The sequence below is a fragment of the Helicoverpa armigera genome, chromosome 2 (assembly GCF_030705265.1).
Source record: "Helicoverpa armigera isolate CAAS_96S chromosome 2, ASM3070526v1, whole genome shotgun sequence".
Lineage (NCBI taxonomy): Eukaryota > Metazoa > Arthropoda > Insecta > Lepidoptera > Noctuidae > Helicoverpa > Helicoverpa armigera.
In genome coordinates, this window is record NC_087121.1 from 8,208,476 (window position 1) to 8,226,766 (window position 18,291).

Genomic DNA, 18,291 nt, shown 5'->3' on the forward strand with positions numbered 1-18,291 from the left:
GCGACCGCTTCAAGCCGTCAACTGCATGATGAAATTCCATCGTGCCGTCGACCGCTCGCGAGCGGTTGCGAGGCATACACCGACTGCTCGAGCCGTTGACTGCGCTAGAGCAGTCGACAGCTCTCCGACTTCCCTCTCCCCCCCGCCCTTTGCGGCCTCGCGGCGTCTGTTTTCTCATTTGCCGACTGTTTTTTGAAAATCAACTGCTCGAGCAGTTGGGTCGTAGCTCGAGCAGTCAACAACCAACAGCTCAAGCAGTCGACGCCGACCGCTCGAGCGGTCCGTGTATTTCACTCAGCCGCTAACTGCTCGAGCAGTCCGTGTACGGCGGCCCTACTACATACTCATCAGTATAGTCATTAGAGAAGGTCTACAAACTAGAAGTAAGACTAAAGAGGTGTCTATAGATAGGAGTAGTAAATAAAAACAATAGCATTGGTTTTACGTTATATTAACCAAAGCAAACGCAACGTTTACGAAGCGCTCCAGTCCTGGGCAGAGCCTCCCCATGAGGGGGTGGGTGCGGGCGCCGCTGCCGGAGGGGCGGCGGTGGTGCCCCACTCCTCTTGTACCTGTAAACAAACAAACGACGTTAAATCACAGAAGATATGAATATTTTCATGAATAATGAGCAATGAGCACATCTGTAAACATTATAAACGACATGTACAACATGACCACTTCACACTACAGTTGTCTCCGACTGTACTAATTACTGTACACTTGTCTTACTGAGAGTGAGAGGACAAGTCAACAGACTATTACTATTTTGTCCCCAATATTTTAATTTACAGCCAAACAACAGACTTTTTGTTTGTTACTGGATATGTACAGTGCATTTCTGTATCTGTAACAGGCTTTTTAAATGAGCCGTTCGCAAACACTTTCCATTCTTGTTCACTGGCAACCTAAACATACTGTTATTCTAAAAGTTGTAAACATACCTGAGCAGCCCAGTCTTCTTGCGCTGGGGGAGCTCCGAAGGACGCGGCCGGTGGTGGCGCGGCGTCTTCAGCCCATGAGGTGACGGGCTCAACTGACTCGTTCCAGTCCTCGTGTACGGGGGCGGGAACCTCTGGCTTGGGTGGTGGGGCAGCCTGGAGAACGAATAATTATTAAATTTTATGTTAAGTGGAATTGAGAGATGGTTAAGGCAAATGGTAATATGTAGAAGTCTGTCAGTAGGGCATTGCAACAACTTTTACTTGATACTACTGGTATTCTACCAAAATTCTTTAACTCCTTTACTATTTTCTATGTATGTATGTATTTATATATTCATAGCTATACTTACAACAACTTGCTCCTTGGCCTGCTGTTCCTCCTTCTCGCTCTCTTCAGGGTCGCGGTAAAAGAACAGGTCCACGACGACGTCCCAGCGCTGGTCGCGGGCGAGCACACCACGCAGTCTCAGGACCTCGCGGGCCAGCAGCCACCACATCAGACCAATGGAGTGAGATGACTGTAAGGAAAGAAGATTGTTAAGTAAATAAACAGAATAATACAACAGGGAAATCAATTAAAAATTAATTCAACTTTAAATTTTAGATAAATGGTAGGTCTGTTGTTATTGACTGTCATATCTTATCAGGGATATCTTTGTAACAAGTTCTATCCTAACAGTTCCTACCTAGTACACCTATAAAATTATGTACATTATATTGTTATTGACCATCACAGGAATTACAAAAAAAAAACTATCCTAACTTCCTACTTCAATAAGTTATTAGAATCCCAACAGATGACTTGGTTACTTAGCAAAATTATTACATGCTAACTCCTAAACTCACCTTGGTGTTGCATGGGATGGCAATGTCGACGAAACGCAGGGGAGAGTCAGTGTTGCAGAGGGCAATGACTGGAATGTTGACGTAGGAAGCCTCAGTAATGGGCTGGTGGTCCTGGGCAGGGTCCAGCACGATCAGGAGACGTGGCTCACGGAACGCAGCTTGGATCTGTGAAAGAAAATTGATTGTTACAACACTGTCCTACAAAATGTGAAGTCTTGTGTGAGTTGTGAATTATCAGAATATCTTATAATCATTGCTTTCAGTGGTTCCTTAGTTTGTGTGTCATCATTTAGAGAATTTGTGTTTGATAATGGCAATACTTATGGTTTCTAAAAAACTATCTCATGGACCAAGCTATCTTAAGCTAGGTACTTTGAATCTGTGGAAACTAAAGCTCAGCAGTAATATTCAGCACTTAATTAATAGAATCTTCAAGATGCTTACCTGGTTAGTGAAGGCACCAGGAGTGAAACGTCCAGCAATGGGGGTAGCTCCGGTGTGTGCGGCGAACTTGAGCACAGCGCGCTGTCCGAAGGGACGAGACGAGATGACGAACACGTCGGCGGGGTTCTCGATAGCGACAACCGCGCGGGCAGCCAGCACCAGCTTCTCCCAAGTACGGCGCAGGTTGATTACGTGGGTGCCATCAGCGCGGCGCTTGTACACGTACGTTTCCATCTACAACACATTGTTATGATATTTTAGATCACAAAAATACTACGTTTCAGGTTGTTAAGCGAGTTATTTGCTCAGTTGGGAGAATGGATCGTCAATATAATCAGACAAATAATATGGAACGGATTCTTGGCTCATCATGTTTGCATGTTATTTTCACTTTCTAGGTTATGTTTCGTATGTTAGTGAACCCACCTGGAAGTTGACATTTTCCGACCCAAGATGGGTCGTTGCCGCCAGCATCTTGGTGACATCCTCCTCGTTGAGGGCGAGTATGTCTAATCCTCCCGACATCGTTGCGTTTAAATGAGTTACGGCTAAACCTAAAACAAAAAATGTGATACCGCTACAACATAAAACATAACGTACGGTATAATATTTACACCCCGCACATCAAAAATACTTTACATTACGAATAAACGAAGTATTCCTCTTCAGCTTTATATAATTAGTATGGAGATTTTGTGAAAGATTTATTTTATAATTAAAGATTTAAGAGTTACTTACGCGTATAATGCCACTGGGAGGCGAAATGGACATAAAAGAACTGTCAAATTCTTGTGTCAGTGTTATCAACAAATTTTGACAGCTTTGTGCACCTACACATAACTTCATGGTTATTGCTGCTTCTTTCTATCAACTACGATACTGTAGAGTTGAAAAGAGACAAACAAAGTTCAGCCACGTTCCCACAGATTCACCACGAAAACAGATATAACAAAAAAGACAATGAGGTGGTATTGTTGCCATTATAATTTTAAAGTTCATCTTTCTCTAGCTGTATGAATCTACGGATATATTGTATGATTGCATATTTCAATCTCAGCCCTCGGCAAAGTAACTACCGCGCGGATCGATCGGTCATAAAGTTAAGGAACGCTTAGTGCGGTCGATCCGTGGATGGGTCATAATCATGTCTATGACGAGCTTCACCGTGTTTCAGAAGGCACGATAACTTGTTTAGTCCCGGCCTTCATTTGAATATCTTCGGCACTCGCAAGTTGACGCTAGTAGTCAGAACTTCTTTAAATGATGTCTGAGTATCTAAATATAAATTACAATAAGTATGTGTAATGTAAATGTGACTTGTACCGCTACGAATAGGAACCATGTAAATATTGTAATTTAAATCAAGCTAAGTAAAAAGCTTGAAAAAAGGCTGTTAAACTGTAAGTAAGTACTTATTGTATATTCTAACACCTGTTACACCTTGACAAGCAAATAAATAAGCCAACAAGTGTGACAACTATTCTTACCAAAAGGCATCGTTTCGAGTATAGCCGTAGTATCGCATTAGACACGTGGAAAGAATACCTAAATGCTACAGTCGGGCCCCACGCATTGGGGGGCCCTGCGTTTCAACACTTGTCTGAACGTAAAAAGTTTACTAAATAAGTTTAAACATTAAATTCTTATTTAGGATTATTTTTAGTCCTCAATCTAATAATATCTAATAATAAAATATTTCGCGCTCTCCGCTTGGGCATTTGTATTACTTTTCTTTTTTAAAGTAAAATAAAAAGTGTTTCAAAAAACGACATTGTTTTGCTTATCAACCTAGGTTATTCACAATACACTACAGACAGACCTTTCTTTTCTTGCGTGCGTAAGTAGTAGGAACTCATCCATAAGTTGTAAAATTTTAAAACCTTTTCACAACTTAAATCATGATGCATAGAATAGAGCCTGGTGACATGGAAGTCTTAAGGATTTATCACACTAGATGCGTTCTGCGGCCAGCGGTCAGGTCAAGCGGATTCACAGCCTGCATCATGTATGAACAACATTGTCGGTCGGTATCAATATATTTTGTATAGAATACAATCTAACTCTTCGAGATATATGTACATATAGATATATTTAAATACAATATACATGATGCGGGCTGCGTTCACTTTGAGCTGACCGCAGGCCGCAGAACGCATCCAGTGTGACAATCCTTTAGCTTATAGTCCTTTATAATCCTGTTTTTCTTCCTTTCCGTCGCGTTTTTTGTTAATTTGACCTATGTTATGTTTACAAACCGGAGCCAAGCCAACAGGTACTGCGCTTGCTTGAACTGGGTATCTCGGGTAACTGTGATGAGGAGGTAGTAGGAAGTCACTCCATGTAAAACACTAGTACATAACTACATCCGGTTTAACCGGAAGTCAACCCCTACATAGTTGGGAAAAGGTCAGAATATCGCGAGCTGCAGGCCGTGCGGCTGTCTTGACCCGCGTCACTCGGAATTCAAATTAGTAATGTAATATATGTCCTGCGCAGTCAACTAATCTCCTTCGAGAACGGTCGCCGTGATCGGAAAGCGAGCTGGACCTCATAATTTTTAATTTGTTGTCTTTTCTAAAAGTGTGTTTTATTTTACATTTAAAAAATCGGTAATTATTGTTAATATTCTGGTAGCACCGAAAGGAACAGTCAGTTTTTCAGTGTGGCAACATAACATTATACTTTTGTGACTGGTGATGTGACTGATGTGTGGCCTGTGAACGGAGATTATTTTTTCCGTATCGGCATTCTATCATACTAATTTTAGATTGTTCTGTAAGACAATACATACATTATGATTACTTTACTTCCCTGACCTCAAGCGTTGATAAAAGTTTGTATACTTAGTGAGTTATTTTGGTATTCGGTGACATTTTAGTGAAGTGCCTAATTTGATCATGGAGGCTATAGCAAAACACGATTTCAATGCAACTGCAGATGATGAGCTCAGCTTTAGGAAGAATCAAGTCCTCAAGGTACGTGGGCATAGACCGAATCGAAGTGCATCGAATTTAACATAGTTAAATGACAGGTTCTTTCTAGAATTTTTGATATTACAGATACTAAACATGGAGGACGATATGAACTGGTACAGGGCTGAATTAGACGGCAAAGAAGGACTTATTCCTAGTAATTATATTCAAATGAAAAGTCACAGGTAAACACTTGCACTCAGTAAAGATTGTTTGTATTTCTAATAATAGCTTTACATAAATCGTACCTATTAATTTCGCTTGTAAAAACAAGACTAGATAGGTATTTATGTTTAGAATAACAAGAACCCGTTGTGTATCTCGTAAATCTTTATTATTTTACAACATGTTGTAATAAAACATACATCACAAAGTATTTTCTACCTGTGTAAACTGCAGGTGTGTAACAGTACAGGAATGAAACTTATTGGAAACATTATTTTCATCTAAGAATCTGTAAGAGGTTATACTTACATTATACATTTGTTATAAATAAACTACAGAGAAAATGTCATTGTTTTTACAAAGAAGGTGATAGTTAAGTTACAATGTTCAAATAAGATCTATAAAAAGAACAATAACATACACAACTATCTCGCTATTCGTATTCTTTGAATAAGACTCTATATTATAGGTACCATTTATTGCTAAAGTTTTAATAGTTGTAAGCATTTTAAAAGCCATAGACAACTTTGAGGTCAGCTCTAAATCAAAACCTCATTTTTAGCTGGTATTATGGAAGAATCACAAGAGCAGATGCAGAGAAACTTCTAGCAAATAAACCAGAGGGTGGTTTTTTGATAAGAATCAGTGAATCAAGCCCCGGTGACTTCTCCTTATCTGTAAAGTAAGTTGTTTCCTTATGTGCATGCATGGTTATCTAACGTTGTTATAGTTCTCAGAATATTCTTTCCAATAGAATTATTAATACTGTGAGTCACCCTGTATGATTTAATATGAGTACAGTTGTCAATGTTGCAATTTGATGTAGAATGAATTATTGGCCTGATTGATACGTGATTTATGAGTAAACTTTACTCTTGGTAGGGTTAAACTAAATGTTTTGAGCTTTGGTTGTGTAAGCATTCATAATGCTTCTTTATGCCCTTTAAATTGAATCCATATTAAACTTAAAAGCAGCCAATTTCAAAATGCCCCTTATTTTTTCATGATGATGAATCCCGGTTCAACTCTTCCTAAACAAATGTTTTCTTCGTGTTAATTGCAAAAGCATTATACTGACTTCGTGAACCGGATATAAATACTTAAAAAGTTTGAGATAGCAGTAGTAATAGGTAATATAAACTTTTTGAATATCAAATTAATCAAATCAATGATTAAGTTAATGGAAAGCTTTGTATATGCATGTATATTCCTATAATGTTACAGTGGGCACACCAATTCATGATTGCAATATGTTGTTGTTGTTATCAACAAAACTGTATCTATTCACTGAATTCCAATTAGCATCATAGTTGCACACATTCTTATAGAATTATTATTTACCTAATATTGCCAGTGCTATGTTTTTCATTCTGAGAATTTACACAAGAGTTGATGGGCTTCGTAATTAGATTGATGTAATAAATGTTTTTCATACAAAGTTATTCATAACTTCTATTATATTCTCCATAAGATCCACTTCTTGGAACCATGCAGCTATTGATGTTTCGAAAGAACTACAGGTTCTTTATAATAGGTATGAATTTAAAAACCTTTGACTTTTACTAAAGAAGTAACCACCATAAATATGAGAGGAGAATCAGCATCAAGAAAAGAAATAACAAGCAGCATTAATCCTTCAATACTCTGCAACTCTTTTTAAATGCAGCGGCCAATGAATTCCAATGATCTTCCAATGCTTACTGTATCTTTTAATCAGGCTATCCCCTTTAGTTTCCCTCTCATAAAGAGGGCACATCCACTTCTCATCCCAGATAAAAGTAGCCTCATTGTCACAGCCTAAAACATCCACTGCTAGACAAAGGTCTCCTCCGAGTCGGGTTGATATACCGATACTCACCACTCAGGGCATGTATGTTGTTGAGCTGACTAAGAGATATTTTCAGCTTCGGAGATACTGCTGCCCATCTCTAAGAAAGGCATTTAATATTCCTCTTGTATACATGGATGCCTCCTGATGTATGTATAAGCTATGTAAATTACTGCTAAGTTTCATCAACTAGCCCAGTAGTGTTTGTGGGAAAGAGTAACATACTTCCATACATTTAAACTTTCACATTTATCATATTAATTTGAAATGTGATATGACTTGCATAATGAAAAGTATAAGTAAGTAAATACTTAGCCTACATAACCCAACCTCTTCGTATTTGAGATGAACATCATTAGGTCCAGATGTTAAACATATGTTCATGATGAAGATTAGGAAGACATTTGTCTATCCCTATTCTAGTTACTGAATCATTGATCTAGGAACATGTATAAAGTATTTAAGACATGTAACTGATTAAGTTGAGCATTTTTAACCATGTGTACAAATGCTGATAGAACATTTATAATTTTTCTAATAGATCTTAAACTAAGTTGCAGTTAATTATAAAACAATACAATTTATACACTGTTATAGTTGCATAATGCATAGAAGGTTACATACACTATGGATTATATTTTATTGACAAAATTAAAACAATAGCCCTCTTAGCATATAGTGTTTACACAAGAACTAAGGTCAGCTAATAATAAATGGCGCAACTATAGGAATGTTGTTATTATTTCTTATCATGACTTTCTTATTGACTGTTTAGATTACAGGCTTTGTTTATTATGAGGACTCTTAGTGAGGACATGCTCTTAAATTATCGAGGAATGTTCAAGTAGATTTCTAACAGTGATAAGAATCCTAACTGCATGGGCCATAGTGACAACACGATAGAATGATGATGGTTTCAGTCCAAATAATTGACAGTGATATTATAGCCCTTCCTAAGCTTCCACATCTCATCTGCAATAATTAAAATGTCATATAAAGCCACAAGTCTGCTGAATATTGCCTTAAAATTACCTCATCAGACGAATTAGCTATATATAATTACACGCATGTTAAACAACGGCTCCTTTTTCGTTCCTCCCACAGTTAATAAATTCCGCGTTCGTGATTTACTCATTTCCTTATAAGCTTATTGTCAAATAATCAATAGGTCAATAGCAAAGTGGTTCATGTGAGGCGACGCACAACAAACAATTTCATTACAGTTTAAATTGGTAGTTAATAAAAAAATAAAGTTTGCGCCTTAGCCGCTCGGGAGCGCGCATGACTCACCAACTATCTAGAGACGTTTTATTTTGTCTTGAATTTGTCTTGGCGGGTTGTATTAGTCATATTATTCATCTCTACACAGCTAACGTTGCTTCGACAGGTGATTTGATTATGAGTTTTTCTGCTTTAACCTTAAACATATTTTTGTGCTATTCTCAGACCTCATGATTGATTCATTAGATTTGATGTTCCAAGAATTACCTTCTGTTATTTTGGCACCAAATCAGCAATACAATTTGAAGCTTTTTAGCGTTTAAACGAAACGAATATAAGACCTAATATGAAGTTCTGTCATAATGATATGGTCACGTCATTTGCATCCTTGACCTGTGCTATTGAACCGATCGTTTACCCCGTATTAAGTTGCCAAGTGGAGAACAGTAGAAAAATAGTTATGTGATTAATGTAACGGGGAAATCCGCGCTTAATTATACTTACAAATTAATTGTAAATATACATATCTGAAGACAGGTCATAGTGTTCGTAAAGTTTTCTCTATTTAAAACCTGTTTCCTGTCAAATAGTATGAATCAGCGGTACTGAGATTGCGCTGAAACCAGTTTTGGGCTATAGATTTTAACACGGGCCTCTTAAAATATAGTTATCGGACGATATATTTCATACAGGAATTTTCTTGGAAATAACCTGAAATACACAATAATTGATAGTACTTTTCAATGCCCATACTGGTAGGACATTCGATCCTAAGTTCAAAATGACCACAACTGCTTGGTACAGGTACTTGGTTCAGCTACTTGCAACAAATGTTTGTAGCAGATGACCAGAATAAAATACGCTTACAATCTCCTACACGTTCATGAATAAATAAACTGTAAAATTCCTTATAATCGTTTCTCAAAAATTTTCCTCAAGTTTTCAAACAGAAAATATAATGAATAAGGTTATTAACCCGTTCACGGAAAATGGGTTCTTCGAGCAATACCCCCTTTTTGGCATATTAATAAGCCATAATTTCTCCACATAGCGAGAAAGTTTGCTGCTCTGCTTATTCTAATGGCATTTCGTATTTACGCGAATATATGGAAAGTAGAAAACTTGAATGACCCGTGAAACAGTCCCTAACCGGTTTCAGCTCAAACCATGCATTATTTTATACGACGATATTCTCGGGTTAACGCCTGACATTCGATATGTCGACCTTACCGTTCCCATTTTCGAATTCGGTTACAGCTATATTACGTCATCAAGTTCAATTAGTTCCACAAATATTTGGTCGGTGTTTATTAGAAGATCGACACGATTTCAAATCAGTCTGTACGCAAGCACGAGAAGCCACGCCCTAGAGTCCTGTTTGAGCTGCCAAAATTCTTATCAAAACGCAAGTTTAGCACAAATATGTAGGGGTCATATGTCGCTAAAATTGCATTTTATCTCTATCGGCCAGGCCAAATTAATGAAGATTAAAATTCACCTTGCACAATGTCGGTCGGGTATTTTTTTTGACATAACTTTGACAAGCTTATGGATTCGAATTTTAACTTTGATTAGCGTAGGAACTTGAGTGTGGTCAGTAAACATCCGTGATCCTATGATATCTTCATATAGTCTACCCTAAACAAGAGCAAATTAAAATAATTATTACAGTCCTAATTTAGCAAAAGTTTTATTAGGTTTAATGTTTATAACTTGTGGTAATTTGGGTTTTCGACTTTAAAGCCAAATATTGGCTGGCGATATAAATTGCTGCCCTTTTCCTTGACTATAAAATTCTTCATTTTATCACTTCTTTGTATAACATACTTGATGACTATCCTCAGATGTCCAGATGGAGTGCAACATTTCAAAGTGCTTCGGGACGCGTCCAGCAAATTCTTCTTGTGGGTGGTGAAGTTCAACTCTCTCAACGAACTGGTAGATTACCACCGTACTGCGTCAGTGAGCCGTCTGCAAGATGTCAAGCTCCGGGATGTCGTTCCTGAAGAGGTGAGTTCACTTATCGAATCTTACAAGCTTCCTAAAGAGTTTGTCAAAACTGTTGTTTAAGAATCAGTGCCTACCAATAACATAGGTCGTTAAAAGCTCAGATTCCTTAGCCTACAGCTTCATTATCCGGTGCAAATTTTAGTTCTACCAAACTACTGTGCTCCGCTCTTCTTGCCCCTGACTCGATCCTTACGTCTACAACCCTAGACAAGAATTTGTTGAATGCGATTCTAAAAATAATGTAAACTGTCTACTTTCGTACGCATACCGGTTTAGTGTCAGGATTGCAGCAATTTGTGCTTCCCGGGATGATTCATCATGAATAACAATAGTACTTCACGGATGCTGACGTATTTCCAATATTACAAACTACTTGTACCTACCTACTGTTCCCATTACCTTTTTAATAAATGCCTTGTAGTGGTTTTCCCCTGTAGAAAAATATTCTTGCTTATAGTGGTTTTCGATGTTTATTTTAAATTATCACGGTTTCACCCGCGTTCGGAGAGAACTGCTTCCCGACCCTAGTAGCCTATATGTTATTCGTTAGCATGAGCTACACTACTGAAAACTCCATTCTGTAGTTTTTGAATGAAACAGTAACAAAGTTCCGCACATCCAACGCTTTCACGTGTCATGTGATATTACCTCGTTGGTCGAGTGGTCGAGAAAAGGTTTGATCCTCCCGATAGTGCTATTGGGTTTTCCCGTCAGTAACTTCTCATTGCCAGCCCGACGTCTAAACGTGTGCCAGTTATTGGTAATGCTCCCATATATAACAAATGTAGGTTATTTGTTTATTAGCTGGCGAAATAATATGGAAGATAAATGCCACAGGGAAGTCAGACGTAATTTATAAAGCTATTTCGATTATATTCTTTGTTTAAAATCCTCATTTCTAGTAAAAGCAACAGTTGAGATTGTTAGTAAAACTTTTCAGTAGTTGGTTACGTAAAAAATATCTGGTAGCTCACCGCACGTCCAGTATTTACGAATGCGGTAAAAAGAGATATTTTATGTGACCTAACACAGCTGGCTTAAATCTCGGCGTTCTTGTATATTTTAGACTGGAATCTTGCCGTTCAATCCCTAGGCTATTGCACAAGACAAGTTGCTTGTGTAATAGCTTGGGAAAAGATATTATCCGATATTAGCGCCCATTCTTTACCAGTTGAGGCTGTTAGCCGAGTTCAACTCTGTTTCAATAAGAGTATGAAGTACGAAGCGAATGTCGCCGGATTTATAAACTTGCATAATTGTGTAACCTCTGTATAGCTGGGTTACTCTATGTTTCGGAGTTCTATATCGATCCCGGACAGAACCAGTTTATTATGACGGATTAGAAAAAAAATTAAGAGCTTTTCCTAAATCAAGGATACAAATGCCGTAATGTCGACCACAAAAATATTTTAAACCTTTAAACTTACCGACTGCGAAAACATCTCTTGTTTGTTTTTTCGTTTTCACGGCTACACCACTGAATCTGCATGAAATTGGGTATGCAGATAAATTCACACCTGGACAAGGGCACATGATATTTTTTATTTGGTTTCATATAGTGGTCATTTCAATACTATGCAATGGGAACACCTGGTGTTTCTATACGGCATATAGACACTTACTATGTTGCTAAAGCGTACATTGATGAGAAACATTAGCTACAGATATGGTAAATCACGCGAAGACGACCTTTAAAAAGTAGGTAAAGAGAAAAAGCTAGACAGCTGTGATCACTTCATTACCGTGTAATCATAGCCTTCCCTAAGTAGGCAATTGATTCCCCCTCTTAATAGATATGTAGGTACTACGCACGATAAGCATATTGCAATTTTATTCGATTTCTTATCTGCGTTTATTATGCCATTAACATTTTTTAATTTATAGAAATAACATTATTTAAAAAAGAGTTTAATAAATTGCCTTTTGTTAAACTTTGCGTAACCTTTACTTCTGAACAAATACAGAGAATAAGTCTTCATTACACGAAATGTTAAGTTAACAAAATACTTCCCACGGGAATAACGAAAATATTCTCCATTCATAATGAAAGTTAAGAGAAAGGATATCAAACAGAAACATGAGGAAAATTCCCCCTTTTGTAGTCCCGTCTCTATTAGCGCGATTTATACACGCACATTTATGTGTGGAACCGCGCTCTGTCTATGTAAATAATGCGGCCGCTGTGACCCTGATAAGTAACGAAAATAACCCGGTCACTGCGTGTTCCTATAATCTCGGTTACTAGTAGTAGCCTCTGCCTCCGATTGATACGAGTGGGACGATGTGCGTACAAACGGGAATTTTTATACACCAGTGTCCTCAAATGGATCATTTTAAACGTTGACATTTGCGCCACTTCCTGGCTTCAAATGTACTTTATATTATTGAGCAAATATTTCAATTAATTGGATATGTGTTCAAGATTTTATTAGGTAAATATTTCAATTAATTGGATTTGTGTTTCCTAGTTACCGTAACACTTTTTATATTTATAACCAATTATGGTAACGTATTGGGTAATCGCATAAGCCTATAAAACTTTCTCTAAACTGGGTTTTTCAATCGGTACATTTTACTGTCTCCATTATGTATAGCTTTGCTTTTATAAAATGTTCTTGGAAGCAAAAACCGGGCTCATTATACGCGCTCTTGTTTTTCTAACGTTAGCGTCATCGATACTGCCCCAATACATGTGCAATGCAGATTTTTTGTTTTCATAAATAATGGGCGAACACAATATCGAAGCGAGCGATACCACTATTTACTCAAGTCTGAACAACTTTGTAAATGGGGTTTTCATGCTTTTTGAATGATACTGGCATATTTTGTTTATCAGTCTAATGTTACATTTTTTACATCTGAAGGGTAATGTCTGCGATTGATCCACTTTTACCAGAATCTTACTATATTATGTTTTTTTCATACTCTGGAGCTTTGAGAGGTCCTATGTCATCCTATGTCAGCTTGACGCGCTACGCATGCTTATGGAGAATGACGTGACAGTTTTCACCCTCGTGTTAGTTATTTTTGGAGCTAATTTTTAACGGAGTATGATGATACCTTATCTAAAGGCCATATCGTTTACCATACTCTGAAGTCACCAAGGCTTTTTTCCCGATTGTTAAGTTTTTACAGCAAATTAGCTACATACACCGCACGTAAAACAATAAAATGCTTGCACGTTGAAGCCACCGGCTGTCTCGTGCACATTTCTGCAGATTTCAAATACACTTAGAAAGAAGAAACTAGAAAACCTCCACTATTGTTTACGCCAAACATTATAATAAGTAAGGCCGTACAAAAGCGGCTCATTTAACTCACATGCACACGCATTAATGATAATGTACGTCACAATAAGTTCTGAAGTTTTCCCACGATGAGTTAACGGGCCATCGCATTTCATTGGATGATTACTGAATACATTACTGTGACTCATTGTAGGTATTGCGTATTTGGATGTACTTTTTCGAAGCATCGACCCTCAATAAGGAAAGTGAAAATTTTGTCACAGGTTTCGCACGTATGTGCCGTATTGGGCTTCTTTTGCTAATTACTGACGCGTGATGAGAATACTTTAGCACTTTTGTGAATCATTTGAACTATTTGACTGTTTATGTAGTATGATGCCTATATAGAAATGTTAGTGTCCACTTCCTATAAAAGAGAAGTAAGGGCTCCTACAACCCTCCAGCAATGGACGGGAAAAATCATATTTGTGTATCACGAATATAGGCCGTTCCATACCACCCCAACTTGACTCGTAAGTCAAACAAACATCTTTAATTACGTTAATAAATCCTTTTAACTCCCCAGTTAATTACAATTCCAGCACACTTTTACTATAACGACTTGTTTGTTCTGAGTGCTAAACTTCTAATTCATACCAACACTTAGTTAATTGGATCTATTCAATTAATTTTCGTAATTGGTACCTGAATGTGTTCGCACCATTTTGTTAATGGCTCCAGTTGGTTTCACATGTTTGAACAAACATTTGTGGTCGAGTGGTTGGTTAGTTAACTGAATTTTTACTAATATGTTACCTACCACTCAATTTGGGTAAAATTTAAATATTTGTATCATAGGGCAAAAAGTAGATTTTGCTATAGTTCCTGGTTGTTTTTGTCAATCTAGAAACCAGAATAACCAGTTGACCCAGTTTTGCAAGGGGTTAGTGCGTAACCCATTTTTGAGGGGTTGTGAAGGTTATTTTACCAGTTGCTTCTACAATAGTTCATTGAAATAATTGTCACATTTTAAGACTCTTGTACAAAATAGTTCTTGCAATAACAGTATTATTAATGGTTTGTAGACTTGTGGACTACAATGTATCAACTATAAATTATAATAATATGCGCTATAAAGCACAAGTGCGCAAAACCAATAAATAGCGTGCAAGTAGATCCCTTCATACAGAACCAGTTGGTCTCATACACTTACAATTACTATTGTCATACACATTTCACTTGACTTCTCTCTAAGAAGTCAAAAAATATGAAATTTGAATACGACCGATGCTTATCCTTATTGTCATAAAATTGCTCCCCATTGTTGAAACTGCTCATTATCGAGAAGTAGTGTATTGAGCAGAGCTTTGCTTCTTATTTTTTTTATAAGAATAGATTTTAAAATTTTAAGGTTTGTGTGGCATAGATAACGTGAAATATTGCGCTGTACTCGAAATCGCATATGAAGGTCAATTTCCCCTTCACCTCCTACCTGCCCCCGCTGCGAGCGTCATACGAGTATTGATTACTTTATCATCCCTCTCAACTTTAAACTGCGTTGCAGTTTTGAAAGGTCAAAGGATATTCTGTAACCTAGATATAGTTGTGTTTTAAATCACAGTAAAAAATAGAAGGTGCTTTAAACCACACTATTATAAAATAGGAAGTGTTTTAAATCAAACTCTTTTATAAAATGACAGGTAATATGTAATGAATGTGTAATTCCTGGAAAGCTAAGCTCTCTTTGAATTCTAATGAATACTTTGTATGCATACAACGTAGAAAACACCATGGTCTAGTTATAAATATGTTGATAATCTGAGCTTAGAATTACTGGCAAGTAAAAACTAAAAAAAAAACAAGACTTGCTAATAAAAAGGCGGGAATCGATAGTCTAAATACCCATATCTTGTTATGGCCAGCTATGTCACGCAGTTGGCATATCTTGCCTCCTTTTTCAGAGTCACTAGTGATGTGCCTGTTTCTTGAGAAAAATCGGTTTTTATCAAATACCATAGACAAACGGTAATTGCCAATATTCGATCTATCGGCTGTTATCTTACTAGAGATTAGGAGTTTGACATAACTTGTATGGGGGTAATGTTAAAACTCTAACTCTGGTAAGAAATTCAACAGGTAATAGAATGTTGGAAACGGCAGACTTACGGTCTTTAGGTATCTATAGATATATGCCTAGTTGATTGATAGTAAAGTTCTCGTTTTAATGGATATGATACATGTTCTATTTCAGATGCTGGTGCAAGCTCTGTACGACTTCACTCCGCAGGAGGCCGGCGAGTTGGAGTTCAGGCGCGGTGACGTCATCACGGTCACTGACCGCTCGGATCAGCATTGGTGGCAGGTACGTGATAATACATGTTCTCTTATTAATTTATATGTTAGTTACAAACGTTCTTATTCTTGAGGAAACTTGCATCCCGGTCACACCAATTCCTCTCAACTACGTAATAAAAAATAACGTGAAGGAAATTCGCTGCAACAACCTGTCAAGGTTCAAAAAGTGAATCAAGATTATGGTTTTGATTGACAGAAATAGTAAAACAGACAGACAGTGAAAGACACTTCAAGAATTCAAGAGGGTGGGCAGTTGTTCTATGGAGAACACTGGTTCTGATGAATCATTGATTCTTGAATCGTCAACGTACATTTCTACAGCCGAAAACAAATGTCTAGAATACACACATAATAAGGTCAGGTATAGAAATAAGAGTATGACGGTTAATGTTCCAGGGCGAGATAGCACATCGGCGCGGCCTGTTCCCCGCGTCGTACGTGACGGCGTACCACTCGTCATAGGAGTCTCGCGCCGCTCGCCCTTGCCTCTCTCCGCCGCTGCCCGCGCCGCCGCCCGACAATGATCACACTACCCTACTACATCATATCAATAACTCGACTAAGTAAAGCTAATACATGAAAACGTTATAGTTTTCTCAGTTTTACTAAACATCATCATTTTTAGCGATTTTAAATTTTACCCTAGGAGTTATTGACAGGGCACCAAGTGTCATCAATGTCTCGCTCGCATGAAGTTTGATTTTTATATAATGTTTTGACGAGTATATGGTGCTTCGTGTTCACAGCTGATTACGATGATTTTATTATAATTAATGTAATAATTTATAACATTTCGACGGTCGTAATCTTTTATGTCCATTTTACTCGTGAGTTGAAACTGCCTTGATTTTTGCAATACTGTAATATGTAATTTGGTAGTACAAAAGTTTTGTGTCGTGTTTCATTGTATTCGTATTGTTCTGTGACGAATTTATTGTCCTCTCATTTTAAGTTGTGACGATCGCTGCATGAGAGTGAATAATTTTATCCTCGAAAACGTGCCAGAATGTTATTTGTAGTTTTTGAAATATACGTTTAGTAATAAAAGGTGAAAGGGATCAAATCAGTGCATACTGACTGCTCCCTACAAGTATATAGATTTTTTTTATTTGATGTGATTTTTAAAGTATGACCATTATTTATCCCTGTATTAGTCTTTAATGCTCATTATTAAAATATTTACCATTTATACTTTAGTTAAGTGATAATTTTAAGTTCGGTTTACAATTTCGATCTTATTTTTTTATTATTGGTATACAACAGTGTATAATCTGGTACAGTAATCATGTCGTAGTATATAAATTTGTAGCGTCCTCCAAAAGCTTTGCTCTCGTTAGGTTTAGACCCAATCCACAGTTTGTGTTGCGCACAAGTTACAATGCCGCGAACATTTCATTACTTGGGAATCATCATCATTTCAAATATCGACGATGTTTTATGAACGGATGTATAATAAGCGATGTATTTTATATAATAATATATTGTGTATGTTGTAACACCGCGCTTTTTGATAGCTTTTGACGTGTTAGTTTGACGCAGATTCGTTACCTGTACGTATTTTACCATTTACCGAACGTAATGAAACAAATAAATGTCTAAAATAAAAAATGTTTAACGTAAATAATTGAATGTTGATAGTGAAGGTGGCGACGTAGTTGCTAGTGACTACAGAACTAATCCGGAGTAACACGACATCGTGACACGCGCCGTGTCATTGTACTTAGTTAGCGTTTAACATTTAGTCAAGACTTGAAATTAATAAAAACTTTGTGTGATCGTTGATCCAATGTAGATATTTATTTTTGTTATTGTATTGTAACCGAAATTACTATATTTATGGAAATACAGAGTTTTTCGTAATCGACGAACTCGCTATCCGTAGGCAGATCAGATCATTAGACGTAAGCGAACATCTCATGTAAGGAGTATTTCACAGTGCATGTTTAACTATAACGTTTAAAGATTTCCCTTTCATCGAAGCATTTAAACTGTGTGTAATTATAGTGTAAGTGTGGTACGGCTCCGTATGCAACGTGCTCGCTATGAATGGTCAACTGTTGAAGTTTGTATTGCGTTACAACACCCGGGAATGCCCCTAAATTGTGCTTATAGCTATAGTGACAAGTAAGTGCATAAAGGCAAGTTTCAATAAATCGGAAGTGCTATAATCTATAATAATCAAATATTTAAATAATTTAAGTTATGATTCTCCAATATTGTGGAAGATGTATAATATTTTTTACTAATAAATTTAATATTATATATTTCTGGTTTTATTT

General features: G+C 37.1%; 2 protein-coding genes across 3 annotated transcripts; one reads left to right on the forward strand and one right to left on the reverse strand.

The window, feature by feature from the left end:
• Positions 1-435: 435 nt before the first annotated feature.
• On the reverse strand, positions 436-3,129 carry LOC110371370 (small ribosomal subunit protein uS2). Of its 2 annotated transcripts, XM_064039085.1 has the most exons (7): positions 2,973-3,129; positions 2,661-2,788; positions 2,235-2,468; positions 1,791-1,955; positions 1,295-1,462; positions 945-1,097; positions 436-572 (listed from the first exon to the last, which is right to left on the reverse strand). In XM_064039085.1, exons 2-7 carry the CDS (start codon positions 2,757-2,759, stop codon positions 474-476), a joined length of 918 nt encoding a protein of 305 aa, XP_063895155.1. In that variant the 5' UTR covers positions 2,760-2,788; positions 2,973-3,129; the 3' UTR covers positions 436-473. The 2 variants fall into 2 exon arrangements, with proteins under 2 accessions (XP_063895155.1, XP_063895156.1); XM_064039086.1 differs by lacking the exon at positions 2,973-3,129 and having other exon boundaries at positions 2,661-2,807.
• A 1,753-nt stretch (positions 3,130-4,882) lies between these two features.
• LOC110371319 (growth factor receptor-bound protein 2) lies at positions 4,883-18,276 on the forward strand. Its single transcript, XM_021327502.3, has 6 exons — positions 4,883-5,209; positions 5,294-5,391; positions 5,934-6,053; positions 10,265-10,430; positions 15,909-16,019; positions 16,409-18,276. Exons 1-6 carry the CDS (start codon positions 5,132-5,134, stop codon positions 16,472-16,474), a joined length of 639 nt encoding a protein of 212 aa, XP_021183177.1. The 5' UTR covers positions 4,883-5,131; the 3' UTR covers positions 16,475-18,276.
• Positions 18,277-18,291: the final 15 nt, after the last annotated feature.

Bases quoted from the DNA above. Each gene is read 5' to 3' on its own strand.
- LOC110371370 (XM_064039085.1), bottom strand. From the start codon at position 2,759: ATGTCGGGAGGATTAGACATACTCGCCCTCAACGAGGAGGATGTCACC. The intron at 1,463-1,790 runs GTGAGTTTAGGA...CTTTCCTTACAG, and splicing joins CCATCCCATGCAACACCAAG to TCATCTCACTCCATTGGTCT. The intron at 573-944 runs GTATGTTTACAA...GTTTGTTTACAG, and splicing joins AAGAAGACTGGGCTGCTCAG to GTACAAGAGGAGTGGGGCAC.
- LOC110371319 (XM_021327502.3), top strand. From the start codon at position 5,132: ATGGAGGCTATAGCAAAACACGATTTCAATGCAACTGCAGATGATGAG. The intron at 5,392-5,933 runs GTAAACACTTGC...CCTCATTTTTAG, and splicing joins ATTCAAATGAAAAGTCACAG to CTGGTATTATGGAAGAATCA. The intron at 6,054-10,264 runs GTAAGTTGTTTC...GACTATCCTCAG, and splicing joins GACTTCTCCTTATCTGTAAA to ATGTCCAGATGGAGTGCAAC.